The following is an 18,629-nucleotide window of genomic DNA, read 5'->3' on the forward strand; positions in this document are numbered from 1 at the left end:
GTTGTTGTACACGCATATAATTATTGCATAATTTGCATTATTTTATGTTTGTGTACATATTGTTATTCAGTGTGTTTTCTGATTTTGTTGTTTCTCTGCTCATTCATTTGTAACTTTTTTTCGACCGATATTATCACGTCTGAGTGAAAGGCTACAATAAAAGGAAAAAAAATATACATTTTGTCAACCCGAATACGGTAGGTACAGTTCACTATATCAAATGGTAAAACCGCTTTATATAATAAATAATTCTAGTATAAGAATTGTAAATCTATTTGATTTAAAGCAATATTACTTTATTCCTATCTAATATGCAGTTTTGTTTGTTGAAGACTCCACACTCTGACAACTTACAACGGTCGACCTAAACCTACTCTGCATACTGATCGAAGGTAAAACTATTAAAACGGGGCTAGATGAAGCAGATGTTCTCATCGAACATAATTTTAAACTAGGAATCGAAGCTTGTTTGAAAATCTAGTCCAATAATGGCGGATGGCGGCCGACCGTTGTGGGAAACGACACGCCATCATGTGTATGTGAAATAAGGCCGCCAGATAACAGATATTTAGCTAATGGATGAGGCATTGGTGAATGAATTGAAGACGAAGGTTGTCACAAGTCACAGTGTGCTAATGATGATTAATAATGCGATAGTAACAAGTAACCACTACGTCTCCCTCGTGATCGGCTTCCATTCAAGGCGTAAAACATCTGTCAGTTGTTTTTTTTCTTCTGAAACTTATGCTACTGACTTACATTTTTATAGGTTGGTACCTACCTACTCGATAAGACAAATTAATGTAATATATCTAAGACTAATTATTTATTCTTTGTCCGATTTCAAACAATATGGTAGATACATTAATTATCCAAAATAAGTATGGTGGCGCGATGATTCTACTGACCACATAATATACTACATGATTTTTCCTAAAAATACGAGACTGTACTCGTAACCTAAACGGTTTTAAAAATACGTATAAGTGGATACTTTATTATTATATTTGTTTAATTTTAAATATAATATTCAGATTAATTAAGTACCTTCGCAATTGTATTTTAATACAGGTGAAAAAAGTATAAAACAATATATACGTAGTCACTTTAGACACACTGTGTAACATTCACCATTCTGCCTATGTTTTAACATCCACATTTCCTTAACTCTTCTATCTGTTGACTTTTGTGAAATCAAAGAGCTGAAACCTTCATCACGGGGGTGAAATTCATCCGGCTGGACCAATTCACCTACGCCAGTTTCTGGCGCCTCCAAACCAGAGCCAACCGGCTAAGGGAAGGTTACCCCGACAGAAAAATCCACCAGACAAGGCAACGGAAAACCACCATGGTCATCTTCTCCGAGGAATCACTATGGCGAGTACATCCAATGAGCAGTTGTCCTAGCTGCGGAAGACAGCGTCGGGGGGACCTGATAAGACACCGCGAGAAGAAGAAAAACATGGGGAGAATGGTCAATTTTACACAGTGTGTAAGCTGGCTACTTAAGCTAGCCAATGACAGGTCATACATGGGCTCTGTAAATGCCAAGACTTCTTTATTCCGTTCTCAAAAGTTTTTTTTAACTCTGTTGCGATAAATTTAAATATTTAAGAAGCAAACGTAGAAATTTCTGTGTGTTTCCAATTTGCTGAGATATTTGCGAAAAACTTTGAAAAAAAAATCTGAGATTTCTAATTATGCTTCACCAACTCAACGGAGAACATTAAAAGTTTGCGGTGTCAAGTATAATTGAAATCTATTTTTGAGAGATTTAGAGATGGTTTTGAATTACGCTATTATTTAGGTAGGTAGGTTCTATGCATAGTTTATTTTGTCATCAATAAAAAATTTCCCGTTTTTGGTGGAATTTTTGAAGTTTGCTTCCAATACCCTCATTTGTATATATTTACACCACAGTAAGAAAAGAAGATAAATAATTACAGTGCAGAATACTGAAGGTTTTGTTACGCACTTGGGCGGCGTGACAAAATTTTGCATGGAGTGCCGCGCAGTGTAGCGCAGCTACAGTACAATTTCTTTCACGCAAAACAGTGAAAAGAATGCCACGACGCGCCGCCCCAGCGCGATTAGACCTTTAGTCTTGAGATTAACTGTTCAGGTATAATATAAACATGTGTTATTCTTACCACAGACGAAGATCGAGGGCCGTCCTGACCTTGACTCTGCACGACCTCAGGGTCATCAAAATCAGATTGACAAACTGACTTCCTTGATGCACTAAAAAAAAAAAATACACTCGATGAATGCTGTACAACAATGTCAGTTATCACTAATATGAAAAATACAGTAACAAAGTAGTTTACTCTCATCAAATTACATCATAACAATTCCTAAATGGTACACTGATCGAAGCTGAAATACAGTATACAAATTTGTGAATTAAAAAAATACAACAACAAACCATCACGCCGAATCTCCGTCAGGATAGGCAGAGAGAATAGAACGCCACATCACTCTATCTTTGCATACAGATCTCGCTTCCTCTACATTCATACATCTTCTCACGCACGCGCGCCGATTATTCCGACTTTTGAGAAGTCCATTTTCAAGTATTTGTTGGATTTGGTTCTGCATCATCAACATTCACATTGTAAATATTTTTCCATTCGCTCTACATGTCCAAACTAGCGCAGAGCTCCTTTCTTGATTTTGTCAATACTGATTATCTCAGCCTTACATAATATATGGATCCCGACATTTGTGCATCTTTCACACATAAGACTAATATAAAATAAAACGAATATATAATAGAAATATACAACTGTGTAACTGTACTGTATGTTTCCTAAATAAAAGAAAATAAAATAAAATAAATAAATAAAATAAGAGTTATCGTATATATAGACATTCATCTGAGAGATCGAATTTCGACAGCATTCAGCATACTTTCATCCCTGTTTTTCCAAGTCCATACTTCGCTCCCATACATCAAGGTCGGGACCAGGACTCCATTATGAACTGCTAATTTTGCCTCTTGCGACAAACATTTATTTACCAAGATTGATTTAAGTGAACCGTTCACTCTGTTCCCGGCACTCATTTTCCTTTTAATATCTTTCTCAGTCATTCCATCCCTAGTAAACATAGTTCCCAGTTACACAAATCCCTTTACTTGTTTTAATATAATTTCATTTACAGTGATTTCACATTTAGTCATACTTTAAACTCTTTCAAAAACCATCACATTCGATTTATCGACATTCATAAGCAAATCGCTTCCTTTGCATACATCGTAGACCTTTGTTACCAAGAATTGCAGTTTTACGTACAGTTTAAATATTTACAGAGTAGTAAATGTTACACAGTTTTCACTTGAACGGTAAAAACCTAGACTTTTTTATTCCTTTCTCTAAAATATTCTCGAAATCCCCTATAATCCATTTTGATTAACTCTTTAGAGGGTAAAATTCAGTACTTACACACTTACCTAAAAACTTGAAAAAAAATAAAGAATTCACACTTTTAGAGAGAATGCGGTCTAACCTTTTTTCATGCGAACGTATTCCTGTATTTTCCCCTGAATCATTACTGGAGCAACGATTTTTTTACACACTTAATATATTTACCATTGGTGTATCTCCATAATTTTGTATGTTTTTTATTATAAAATGTTCCTTACGAGAGCTGACCATCTAAAAACCTTTAAAGCACCAAACATACAAAAATGCAAACAAAGTTGCTCTTTCTTAAATAAAAAAAAAACAAAATCAGTTCAGTTTTGGTGTGCGTAAAACAGGAATGCGAGGCCTCAATTTTGTATATTTTGGCTAGGCATAATCGGTCCGACGCGTTGTTGTCTTTTTGCACAGTATTAAGGAGAATCTGCGAAAGAGAGACATAAAAACTAGATTCAAATACTTATTCATCATTTTGCTCTTCCAACGCATATACAGCAATTTATCACCTATCGTATATTTTGGAAGGTATTTATTTGTTAATTTATTCATAAAAACATTTTCAAAATATATAAATAATAGTAACTTATTCGCCAACAACAAAAAAAAAGTTTTAAAAGTGTAGTGTTGAACTGTCCACGTGCAAATATTTCGTTAAATATTATAAAAAATATTATTTATTGCAATTTATGTACGAGTATTTTCACAACAAATATGTACTAATATATTAACAAAAAAATATGTTTCGTAATTTTAATGCCAAGACAGCGTGTAAAAATTAGATTTTTATTATGGCTAATGAAGGCTATTTTTTATTTACAAATGTGACTGTGAGAAACAATTTATATACGCGCCCACGATTATAATATTGAGACACGCAGATCTCCCAGAATGATATCATAAAATTGTTTGCTTTGAACTTATTATGATTTTGTATCATTTGACGATTCGACCAAAAGAATGATCATTGTTTTATTATTCAAAACCATAATATGCTGGCCTAGTACGCTGTACCGTCCAAGATAGATAGACATGACATAAATTACCCAGAAGCCATGGAAAAAGGAAGCTCTACTGATAAGAGTGCTCGCAAAAATACAATAAAAGCTTTTAAAATGTTGAGTCCGGAGAGCGAAATCGTCACAATTGCACAATAAAAGTATTGAAATAATATATGAATATATAATATTACTAGCGGACCTAACAGACGTTGTCCTGCCCGAACGTTGGTTTGCCTGCTATTACCTTAGTAAAGACTTTCATTCATTGATAAGTTGGTACCTAGATACATGTTTATGATTAAATTCCAAAACTTAAAATTGTTTATATTCAAATATTGAATTTATGTAGGTACCTGGGTACTTGTTTATGGTTGAGTTCCAAAACATAAAATAAATATTTTTTCAAATATGGCATTCTTTTTGCAAACGTCAAATTCCGGTCTTCTCACCAACAGAGGGGTGTACTTATGTAGGAGTACGATTTTTAAATGTGTATTGAATTATTTTTTTTCACCACAACAGGCCAGGAGGCCCCATTACAGTGGTGAATTACATCACAGGGTACCCAGGCTTGAGTAAAATCACATTTCGTTTTTGTGTTCTCACCGGGAATCGAATCCGGAACCATCCGTGTGTGAGTCAAGCGTCTTGACCACTACACCACAGAGGCCGCCGATTATTTTAGTATTATTACAAAATATCCAGTAAAAAGAAATAAATGGGAAGAAATTATAAGGAATGTAAGGAAAGAATCTGATTAAGATCCATAAAAAGCAAATGTTGTATGTAAACATTCAAAAACAAACTTTTTTTATACACAAAAAATCAACATCTTTCCATTTTTTTGTAATTGCATTCTCCTCAAATGCAACCCTGGTAGATCGATGAATATTACATTTATGCTCCTTACTTCTTTGTTACATATTAGATTGAAGATTTTAATATCTTCAAACACGCACAGCGCAAAGATCTATATTTCTCTGAAAATCGGTTAAGCCGTTTAGGAGAAGTTCAGTGACATCACACGTACAGAGAAATTATATATATAAAGATGAAATATATAATAGGTAACCAGAGAAGGCCATTGCCGACTCGATCAGCCCCAATAACCTGAACTTACTCACTGGGCTCACTGGCACTGTCACGGGTGTTTTTTTTATTTTTATTTTTTATAAAAAAGTCCAATATTAATATCTTAAACTCAAATAATAAAAATAAGTCGTGGGCACAACCGCCAAAAGATATTTTATTTTTATGTTAAGTGTTGTTGTGTTTTAGTTAAATTATTATTTAAAATAATTATGAGCTATCAAGGTTTCCAAAAGATTTATTTTGGTCGACCAAAAATAAGTCAGAAAAGGCCTTTTTTTCCTGGCCGCCCATTCCGTTTGGACATCGGTCTGCCTAACATCCTGAATATATCTGAAACACAAGATAAAAACGGGCAAAGAAAATAAAACATCGGAATTGCCAAGACAAATCGGAATAAGCTGGGCTACTTTTGGCGAACTTAAACATATTTTGAAAACAAAGAGATCCCAATTAGTTTAACTTTCCCTTCCCGGTGCCAGTACAAATTGCATCTAATAAGTTCTACGTCTGACCTAAATAAAATAAATACTTTGTTAAGATTTTCGGTATTTCTTTGTATACATTTCGATATACATTTACGTGTGGATTGGAATTTATTTTATTATTGAATAATAAACACTTTTGAGCACAGAAAAAGCATTTTATCAAGAGTTGGAGATAAAATACTTATACAATCAAAAGCTTATTCTTATTCTTACTTATTTAGATCAGGTTGTGGTCCCGTGGCTAGTGTCTCGGACTCACGGCTCAAAGGTCCGTGGTTTGGTTCCCACTCTACCCCAACTTGATCCCATTTTTTAATAGTGAGATATTTACAACTCGTTGAAAATGGCCACCAAAATTGAAATATTTGGGTAAATTAAAAGAATGCTAATATTTATTTTTAAATAATAAAAAAAATATTTTTAATTAAACAAATTGATTATAAAAATGTACAAAGCCGCATGGATTAGTTATATCACAGTATATCTTAATTCTAAACAATGTTCGTCAATTATATTGATGTATTTTTAGAAAGAAAAATTATTATGAAATTGGCATTTACATCACAATCAGTCAAGTTAAGGATGTTTTTTATTGTTCTTCTTTCTTTAATACTTAATTATTTTTTTTCTCCCTCTATTTACATGATGTGAATTTTATTAATTTTCATTTAATTTTACAACTTATGTTACTATTCTGGAAAATGTATATAGAGCTTTTTTACAAAATTTGTTTTTATTTCCCTTAAATAAATAACTTATTATTTATAAAAATTAAATGTTTGGGTAAATCATAAGAACGCACGGTGGGAGACAGTGATATGAAAGCTCCTGACATCATTGCGACCTGTGAAGATCTATTGTGACGGGTCCCCGTGAATAGTTCTCCCTCTCCAAGCCCAGGTCTATAAAGAGCCTGGCTACTGTGTGGAAAGCGAGAGTTTACATTTTGCTAAATCTCCCCCTTTAAGCCCAGATCCGTAAATTATCAGGCTATTAGGTAGGGGGCGAGCTCTTTAACATTCTCATGTTTAACCAGTGGTCCCCCGAGGATGAGTCTCTTTTTACGATACATAGCATCACATTCACATATAATGTTTACAGGTGTTTCCACATCTGCACTGCAGAACCTACATCTAGAAATTTCGGAGAGGTTCATTCTAGTTTGTTCAATCTGCAGTGTACTGTAAAGGCTCTAGTGATAACCCTCACTTGATTTCGGCTGAGCTTTATAATCAAAAGCTACAGATTGTCGCGGCGATTTAGTAATATGTACACAATTTAATATAATATAATAGTGCCAAATACACAATTTTCTCAAACGCTTTTTACGTCCCACTCTCGGATGCTATAGATATATTCGAGAGTGAGAGAGACGATTTCTCGCATGACGTAGGCAAGCCTATACCTCTGGTCACAAAAAGCCAATAAAGAAGTTCAGTGGTTTTTTTTAATTTTTTTTATTGGTTATAAATTAAATTATCAGCGCTACGATTTTTTTAAGTTTTGTATTTCTGAAATAACTCTTCGTGTGATGTCAAAGGTTCTTTTCCGGTTATTCTCGATAAGTTCTTCCCATTGGTCCATCCGCGGCAAACAAACCGGAAGTCTTCCATAACTCTCATATCATAAGTTGATACATATGAAGCAGTGACGTCATTCAAAGCAGTTCGTTTTTAATATTTTTTTCGTACATTTTCAGTAAACTTTGTTTTACAATTTAATGCTCCAATTTTTACCGCGCGCAAGAAAACATTTATTGTATCCAATTTTCCGTAGGGCTGAAGTTCCTCTTTTCCTCTCGTATCTTTCTTTGGAGTTATATTTAGTTGATCTTTTTTTTCACCATAACAATACTAAAAATAAAAGTAGAATCAGAAGAAATAAAATAACACTTGAAATATTATATTAAAAGTAATAAAAAAACGAATAGGCTCAAAGGTTGGACACAAAAAAAACAAAAAGAGCTAAATACCACCATTAAATAACTTCGCCTGCTTGATCGTCCCTGTAATGAATCAAACGGTCTCTCTTCGTGTATCATTACAGTTTAGAAGCTCAGCTAGGTTATTTTTCGCAGCAATCCGAGTGTTCAGTTTGCATTCAAGCTTCCATCTCGGCCTATCGAACATTGGGCAGTATATTAGAAGATGTTCTACAGTCTGCTCAGTAATGCCATCACATGGGCAGCAACTATCGTCTCGCAGCCCAAAGCGATGCAGATATTCACTCATGCATCCAGCCCCGAGAGAGCTTGAGTTAATTCGTATGTAGGCGTTTCATGCTTCCAAAATGTTTTGGCCTCGTCTTTGCTTCTCAAATGTTGCTTGATCCACTTATTGGCAGTTTCTTCTTCAGATATTTTCCATGACCACCTAACATGGCTTATTGGGACTTCATCAAAGTTCGGCCTCACTTTTTTGACCGTAGCAGCCTTGGCTAGCTCATCATTCATTCATGTAATATTGTGGTATGTATTGTAATATAATTTATTATTACATAATTATCATCAGCATGAAACCCTAATCCACACCTAGAGGTGCATAGGGCACTGCATTGGTAAAGTACATGCAGTGTATCTCGATCATGTGCTATATGAAAGTGAAGTGATCAATCTTACGCTTCAGGTGCCAGTCCAGGGACAGTTAATTATTGCAGCGTAAAACCACGTTATAAACAAATATTTCATGTTCCCATCGAGTCGAAAACACTCAATCAGGATTCCGGTTATATTTCACACACAGAACTGTATTATCCTTCTGCCTTGACGCAGATAAAACCTGTATTTTGTAAAAAAAAAAAATAAACTATGATTGAAGCTATAATTATTTATAAAAATCCACCACTTTACTAATCCACAACTTTTTACTATGTATGTGTATAGTTACTGCAATAGATATAATAATATAACCATGATCTTGTCAAATTTGTTCTATAAATACGCTCGTACACTGAATTTCTCTGAAATAAATAAAATGTATGTATTGTACATCTTATGTAGTTTAAGGTATAAGACATGGTAGAGGCAGATAGCCTCTTGGAAGTTTTGACCTCTGTAACCTCTAAAGCCTTGACAAAGGTTTACTCCGCCAGTACTGCACTTCGTTTTATACTGAAGGATGCGATGGCTCGTACCGAGCAAATTAAACTTTTCAATATAATATGCATAAATAGCATAATGTATGTTTTAAAATATTTATATAATTTGTGTGTAAAGTATATACAATATATATTACAAGTTTTTATATTATTTTTTTATTTTTTGGTCCAATTTATTTATTTATTTATTTATTCACACTCTTTATCAAAATACAATTCCATATTCACTTTGCCCAGCTAACAAGGGTACATACCCCGTTCCAAGCTAGGCAATTACATTTTTATATATTATAATAGTTAACAAATTAATATAGAGCACAGACAAACAAAATATAAACTTATTCGGATACACATTTTGATTCATATACATACAGACATACACATATATACACACATGTATATATAAATATACACATATATACACATGTACATACACACACACGTACATACACCCATGCGCATACACATACATACATTCATAAAAACATAGACAATTTATTTATGCGAAACTTCATGGTTGTCATCTATAAATATATATTTTTTAAATTATTCCTTATTTTTTATATTTTATTTTTGACAATTATACTTGCACATTGGCGAGCCTATGTTAAATGGCCATTTCTATCAACTTACCAGTAAAATAAGAGTTTTTATGATGTATTTTTTTGCAAATAAATCCACGTTTTCAATTTTATTTGCATATAACTTGAACGTGTTATTTTGGCCTAGTCTTATTGAAAAAACACATAAATAATATATTTAAGTTTTATGAATGACCCTGACATTAGTAAGTTTACCTATTTAACATACCGGCGTTTAATTCAAGTATTTTTTTTACGTACGCTTGCTCGTTTTATTTAGTTAAGCTTCGAAAATTTTAATGAAGGCTGCATCTATTCAGAACAGAAATTTAATAAAACGTTAAAATAATTATTGGAAAATGAGAAAAAACATTTGTATTATTTGGTATTTTTTTCTGTAAATAGTGGAAGTAAGTTTATATAAATTTAAAATGTAGATGCACAATATGTGTCTTGGTAGATAATTATCATCTTTTTAACAATAGATGTCGCCAGTTTTAGCCATAACTCCATTTTCTTATGATGAACCAAAACGCATCGGCAAACCAGGCATTATATACAGAATCAAAAAATTGCAAACGTGAATATAGATGACATCTATCTATAGGCAGAATGGTGAATAATATACAGTGTATAAAATGATTCGTGAGCTCTGTAAATGCCTAGACTTTCATATTCTCTAATGAAAAAACGTTTGATACTGAAGTAGAATATTTTTCTTTAACTAACAATACTAAACTACAATTGATATTTTATTTATATTTTTTTAAATGGATAACTTATATAGCGCCATTTTCGTAATAAAATACCTCAAGGGCGCTTTACAAAGTGATTTTATAAAGATTTTTTTATTTTTTTTATTTTTAATTTAAGAAAAACAATGTACTTTGTCACCACATGCTAAGGATTTATTCAAATGATTTAGAGAACAAGTGGGTATTAAGTTTCTTCCGAGACATCACTTCACTCTCACAGTTTCGGACCTCTTCTGGGAGAGTATTCCATGCCGTGGGGCCTGCGACCGCAAATGCGCGTTCGCCGAATTTAGTGCGCTGTTTGCATAGAGGTAAAATAACTTCCCTTTCGACGTAGATGTAGCTGATCTAATCGTAAGACGTCTGTCAGCTAGTTCATCTGGAATGCAGAGTTCCCTTAGATATTCTGGAGCAGAGTTGTGCAGTGACTTATACATAAGCTAACATAGTTTTTTTCCCACCCTCTGTGGAAAACGTAGCCAGTGTAATTCCCGAAGTAGTGGAGTGATATGACTGAACTTAGAGATTCCAAAAATAAGTCTCGCTGCGGCATTCAATGCAGACTGTAGGCGAGTCATTCAATTTATTGGTAGACCTGCGTAGATACCATTACAATAATCGACTCTAGACACTACAAACGCATTTATTAATTGACGGGCGGCATTAACTGGCAAATTTTTGCGCATGCATTTAATCTGTCTCAGCTGGTTAAAGCATGAACTTATCGTTCTACTAATTTGAGCGCCAAGAAAAAGGTCAGAATAAAGAATGACTCCCAGTAGTTTAACGGTGGGTAAAGCGGTACTCCTTACATCACGTAGTGCCGTATCCTGAATCAAATTCTGTCGTCTTACTATAGACCTTTCAAATTTATTCAAAATTGTAAATTTAATATGGGATTGCCCTGAACTGTTATCTCTCATCAACTTCAGGGTGCCTGGAAGTATGACTAGACAGGTGCCACCGTTTTCTAGCAACAATTCACGGACAGTGTATATTTGTAATGCCGTATTAAACAGACTTCATGAACTCGGCAATAGTTATTCCCACGTATCGGATATATTTAGTGTAGGGTATTGTTCCTTTTGAACGAACTTTTTCAAAGATGGCGAATGGTAATTATATTTATATATTTTTACAGTTCATAATACATATAACTTTTTGTTTACTTTGCCCAGCTGTATGAAACAGTACTTGACGATTTTTTTGTTATATTACTTTAAAATATTTTATTATTTAATTTGCTTTTACATTTATGCTTAAATTATTTAAACTTTCTACTGAATATGTTTTATAATTTTAAGGTTTATTTTTTTTTATAGATCTTGGGTAAAAGGTAATTTATGTTTTTTTTGTTTAACTACTAAGCCAAATATGTTAATATTATACATTTTTGTAAAATGCGGATTTGCAGTTTATGTTAATTAAATAAAATAATATTTTTTTAAAAAAAACTTCTTTTGCCTTTTTTGTATTTCCGTTTAATTTTGGGGCCAGTTTCTTTAAATCATAAAACACCGTTATAGAAAAGGGTAAACAAGTTGTGGTGCACTATGAAGTGGAACATGCGCAATCTGTCCATAAACCGAATGGGACCAATGCTTCCCTAAAAAAATGACTTCTTAACAATCAGTACCTATTTTTATAAATATAGCTATAAGTTAACTTATATTTTTAGTAACTTCAACGAATATTTTTTATTAGTTTGTTGTTAATCAAAATTCGATATTCGTTCATTAATAATAATATTAATTATTATTAATATTGGTGACTATATTATAGTCACCTAGTACTGAATTCAGAAGTCCACGCATGCGCAAATTAAGATCTTTAGTAGCTCTGTGGAAGCAATTCTAACAAACGAATAAATGTTTGTTTTTTGTATATTGTCACTGTTTTTTAACAAATTTAGGACTTGGATCGCTTGATACGATAGTATTATAATAATATTAAACTATAAAACCATTTGATGCTTAAATTATTGAGAAAAAAAATCCATTTTTGTTTATTTCAAGGCATTTTTAAAATTCAGATTAACGTGTTAGTAGGAGGGACACATGTGTATTATTTTACCTATGTACCTAGTACGTAGTGACTGCTTTCCTAATCAAATATCTCACCCCTGAAATGGACATGTTTTGACTCAATTATCTTTTTTCTGGATGGTTACTAGAGAGTAGCTAACGAGTCGAAAACGCACGTCGAGGTTCGGGTTCTTACTTCACACATAACTGCATCCTTTGTCCGCCAGGACAAAGATAATCAATATTTTTAAACTTAGGTTTAAACATTTATAATGTCACACCATTATACCATAAATTTCATAAACCTTGCTAATAAAAAAAAAATATTTTTGCCAATCATTTAGAACACGATTGACGATAAAAATACGATACTCAAAATGGAATATCACTGTTGTTGGATTAAGTTGGATTATTCAACGATTATTGACATATAAGGGTACGAATAACCCATTCAAATTAAAATAATGTGTTGAAATTGACTCTTAGGCTTACTTATTGTAGCTATATTGATTGATTTAATGGACTGCTATGTACAAATGTCGGAAAGTCCCTAAGGGTCATTTCACAAACAAAGCCAATACTTTATTATACAATCGGAATACGCTGTCTATTGTTAGTAGAGTTATTTGTATTCTATTATATACTGTTAGACAATGTTTTTGATTTGATATTAAAATATCAAAGCAAATCCATTTCGCTTTGTTTTTTTGGCATGGGATTGTGTCTGCTTTTTTCATGACCGGACTTTTGGTTTATCTGATCATGCCACGTTTTTTTTTGGTCGTGCACGGTCTATGTTAGTATAATTTCTTGCTATATTTATATGTTTTACAATTATTTCTTCATCCATTATTTCTTCGCGACCAAACCGTAAAAATAAATCAATTAGATTTTGGGAAAAAGACGATAACACTATATTATTACATTAACAATTTTTAAAGCTTGTCTTTATTTTTTGTTTGACAAAGACTAAATTTCCCCTCCTAGGGAGTTATCACAATTAACATATGAAACCAACTGATCCAGAAAAAAGATGTATAAACATTAAAAAATATTTTCAAGTATTCCCTAGTTTGCAGGTAAAACGTCAGATAAATCTCAACTGCAGCAATAAATATTTTAGCTCTTTAACTTCAAAAGAATCGAGAGAAGGATTTTTTAATTTTTTTTATTCAATACCCATTTTTTTATGGCGCATTTATTAATTTTGTCACCCTGACTTCCATGTTGAGTCGGGACTTTTCTATACTAAATAATACATGGTGTAGCCAAATTAAAATAATGTTTGTCTCTAAAATTTTAATTTAATTCTTTAATAATTTCATGATTCAATTAAGTAATTAATTTTGATAGTAAAAATGAAATAATAAAAAAATCATAGTATTACATTAATATAATAAAGTATATAATTTAATAATTTAGTCAACATATTAATAAATGATTTAATGTTTCACTTAGCAATAGTTAAAATAATAATTTAAAAATAATTAGGCATCACTATTAAGTTTATTCTAAAATGATATTTTGATGATAATCTTACATTTTTGACAAGATCTCAAATGAGGCGCTAAGTATGTTGGAATTTATTTGCAGGGTTGCTAGCAAATTTAAAAATATCACACCAATCAAGTCACTTTATTGCTCCATGGTTAGAAGTCGTTATTTTAGAAAATATTTCTCCAGTCTGTTATAGTGTACATTCTATATAATAATACATGTCAATATGTTGTTAATAATATATGGTAATTTTATAATTCAATTCGGTAATTAATTGATAGTAAAAATAAATACAATAAAGTAATAATAGTAACGCATCTACATAAACAAAAATATAATAATAAAGTTAAAATATATATTTACAAATAATTATGCATTACTATTAAGATTATTCAAAGATGATATACATAAAAAACATTTAAAAATATCGAATGGTAAATATGAGGGTACTATTTGCGAACCCGGCAAAATCCATCTTTCTTTATTTTGAGCAAATCACAAAAAACTGATACAATACTTAACTTCTACTTTTTTTAAACTTTATTTTTTTATTATAATCAGTAAATATTTGATTATGTCAAGAAATAGTAGTCAAAAAATAAAATTTATTTTATACATTCAAACTTTGCAATACTCAAGTAGAGGATGCAATGTTTGCAACACACCCGGTAATTTAAAAGTCAATTTCTTACAAATAAAGACGTATTTTTAACTGACAATGTTATAATTATTGTATTCTGAATAAGTTTTAATTAATATCTCACTTTTTTCAGATTTCGGATTTTGCCGGATTTGCAAGTGGTACCCTCATATATTGTATAATAACTTTATTATAAATTAACTAGTAGGTAGTCATGTGATTGTTTATTTTTGCATAAAAATGTCTGCCTTAAAACATGTTGTACTTAGTTAGGCAGACTAGACATAAGACATAAGTATGTACTTAGGTAATAGATTTCTCTGGATTTCTCTTAACAATTTCTTTATCTACTACATACATATGTCGTAGATAAAGAAATTGTATTTTTTGTTAATAAACCATTATTATTATTACTTTTATTATATATAAAGTATATTTATAATATATTTATGCTTTAAGCCAATTATGTCGTACGCAACCGTCGATTTAAAAATCTAAATAGACATTTTTGAGAGTGCCAACGTCCAGGAATCGGAAGAAATATAAATGTGTCAAACATAGGCAGAATGGTAAATGTTATAATGACCGATCATTAGATATGTAATTGCCCTCCATATTTTCTTATCTGTTTTGTAATGTGTTATTATATTTAATATCAAACACCATATTTTTTTAATCATCTTATTTGAACTTCATTCGACTATCATGACAAATTTTAATATTCTACACGTTGCAGTAACAAAACAAAATATTAAACTTCTTATTGGAAAAAAGCCAACTGCCAGCGCATTACGCCTGTCCGAAAAATGTTATTGCGTCACGGTTGTCAGCTTGTCAAATGCATTGAAATATAAATCAAGTTTAACAATCTTATCAATGCTGTTGTTCGATGCTGTCTACAAACAGAAAGAGAATACCCAAGAGAAGAACGTAAAAAATAATAAACTCCATGAAAAAGGTATTTTTAAAATAGATGAAAAAGCAACATTAAAAATGCAATATTGTCACGACTTTGAGAAAGAGGTTATTTTTTGTTCTAGTGAAGTTAATATTTTTTATGTACAAAGCATTAACTTTAGTAAATTCATGTTAGTAAATATTTGTATTTAACCACTTGACGACTTTTTATGTCTACATTAACATGCAAATACTAAAATACCCATTCACCTTTACCACCACCGTAGTATACAAAGTATTATTAACCTAATTTTAGTGTATGTTTGGACATGGTGGTGTTTGCATCCCCTTTAACTTTGCATTTAATTTTTGTATTTTTTCGTAAATACTTTGTACACTGTGATAGTAAAGTTAAAGGTGTATTTTTGCATATTGGTGCAGTGAATGTCCTGACGGAGAGACGGGTACGTCTCGAAACCGGTAGACATAAAAAGCCGGTAAGTGGTTATATATAAATATTTACTAACATTAATTAAGTCAATATTTATTTATTAAGTTTCTAAATAACAGATGATTGTTTTATAAAATCCATGTAAATATTTAAATCTGGCGTTAATAATTTTTTTTTTAATTAATCAATAAAACTTCTTACTTATTTTAAAATGAAGTGTCTTTTAAATAACCCGTACACATAAAATAAATATAAGTTTATCATAATAATAACAATTCTAATGAGGAACTTCAGCCCTACGGGAAATTGAATATAAAAAAGTTTTCTTGCGCGTGGTAAAAATTAGAGCATTAAATTGTACGCCAAAGTTTCTTGAAAATGTACCAAAATTAAAAAAAAAAAAAAACGAACTACTTTGAACGACGTCATTAGTACATATGAATTAACCACTTATAAGAGAGCTGTGAAAGATATCCGGTTTACTTACCGTGAACGGACCAATTGGTAGAACTGACCGAAAATAAGCGCAAGAGATTCTCTGGCGTCCTCATGCGGAGTAATTTCAGAAATACAAAACATTAAAAAATCATAGAGCTAATAACACGTTAAAATTAAAAAAATAATTCTGGCCTAGTTTTAGTCAATTAACAAATAAAAATATTTAAAAAACCCCTGAACTTACTTATTTTCAAAATTATAATAGTTTCAGTATTAATTTAGAAAAACAAAAAAATGTATTGCGCTTTTAATTCACAAATTGTTAATGTTTTTAAGGATTGTATAGGTTATCTTAGAAACATTAATTTGTTTCATCGTCATTCCTTTTCCACACCTAACGGTGTAAAGGGCACTGCACTGTACACCAACCGCAGCGTATCTTGATCATTTTTGTCACATGAAGGTAAGATTGATTGATTTATGCTTAATTAAGTTAGTTCATAACACCTTAAGAACTAATATAAACTTTTAATAACATAACAATTTTTTTTATCAAAATTTCTCAGTAAATTAAAAAATATTTCAATCTTTTCTCTCCTTTATTTCTTCAGGTAACTCATTTTACCGCTTCAATCCCGTGCACAACGAGTTTTGAGATTCTGTTTTTCTCCTCATTGGTAATCTTATCTTTTTTTATCCCTTGTTTCATATGTATGACAGTGTTGGTTAAATTTTATTATTGTTTTTATTTTATTCATCCCCTTAATTATTTTTTGTATTAAAATTGCTACATTATATTTAATTTGCTGCTTTACTGTGAGCAAGCCAATTTCTTTGTGAATTCTTTCTACATTAGAATATATATTTCTTTTAAGTATAATCCTCATCGCCTTATCAGATGATCACGCATCAGGCGCCAGTCTACTGATTTTGAAATATTCTAGTTTAAAAACACGATTTTAAATAAATATTTCATATCAACCGAATCGGCAATCGAACACGAGACCTCTTGCCAGATAGGTAAACACACAGGCTAGACCATGAGGCGGACAAAAAACATTTTACCTTACCTTGAAAAATTACCGTTTATGCTTTTATGAGAGAGACATTAAATAAATTTCACCGATGGAACAGAATTTATGGTAGATATACAAAAAAAATCATAATCCTCATTTGTTTTTTAGCATTTAAGCGTTTAAATGGTATTAATGTGCTAAAAAGTCAATTAATTTAATAAACCAATAAGATTAATTGAAATTAGCTTATTTGTTATCACTATGCAGGGTATATTAAATAAATTCCCTATACAAATTTATAAAGAAAAAAATAAAAGAGTTTGAGATGAATAAGTCACTCAAATACCAAAATAATAATATTATCCCTAAATTCCACACAAGTCATGGTCAAAATAGCTTTGTGTTCAAAGGTGTCAAAAATTACAATAATCTTCCCAATTAACTAAAAACTATTTATTTTAAAAGGAATAACCCGCTAAGCCTCTATTTTAGAAGCTTTTCAAAGGTGGAAAAGAGTGGATATGGAAGGAGGTAATGAAAAATACACTCAGACCAATTGAGAAAAAAATATTTCATAGATTTTTTTCTTGGAATTGGCGGGAATCGAACCCGCGACGCCAGTTTCACAGTCAGCCGTCTAACCCACTTCGCCACGACGCCTGTATTTATACTTTTACATTGTTTGTATTTTTTTAAATACAGAATTATGTTAAAACTATTATATCAATAAATAAATTCAAAGTAAATCAAAAGAATTTTTTTGAACAAATGTATAAACTGCATTAAATTTGAATTAATATGATTGTATTGTTATTTTCTGTTGTTCTTTATGTATCCTTTAAGTTTTTTTTTATTCTCATGTACTCGTATATTGAAAATTATATAAATTCTAATAAATAAACAACTATAACAGTGTAAGTCACTCTCCAAGTACAAGAATTAGTCTCTTTTTTGGAGAGTTACAGTTATAACATTTACTAGATGTATAAAAGTAAATCTGTAAAAAATAAAATGTACCATTTATGAAATTTATTAATTAAAAAAATCTAATTTACGAACCATCGCGCTGTTTCCCCGTAGGGTTATGAAAATTTAATAAAACGCTATGTCACTTTGCCTTTGCTAACTCGTTCCCGCTATTTTCACACATCTTCCCATGCGTGCGTGCCAATTATTCCGACCTTTGACATGTCCATCTTCAAGTACTTGTTGGATTTGTTCATGCCGTGTCTTCCTC

The 18,629-nt window shown here is 31.4% G+C and overlaps 1 protein-coding gene across 1 annotated transcript in view; it reads right to left on the minus strand.

Moving 5' to 3' along the window:
- Window positions 1–18,629, minus strand: part of sprt (PDZ domain-containing protein sprite) — a 156,484-nt gene that overhangs the window by 99,863 nt on the left and 37,992 nt on the right. Inside the window, exon 3 of the mRNA XM_088234664.1 lies at window positions 2,151–2,241. Within this exon, the coding sequence (XP_088090790.1) occupies window positions 2,151–2,241 (91 nt within the window). The remainder of the gene's footprint in view (window positions 1–2,150; window positions 2,242–18,629) is intronic.

This window comes from Micrasema longulum, unplaced genomic scaffold (genome assembly GCF_059751315.1).
Source record: "Micrasema longulum isolate JH-2025_06_02 unplaced genomic scaffold, ASM5975131v1 h1tg001265l, whole genome shotgun sequence".
Lineage (NCBI taxonomy): Eukaryota > Metazoa > Arthropoda > Insecta > Trichoptera > Brachycentridae > Micrasema > Micrasema longulum.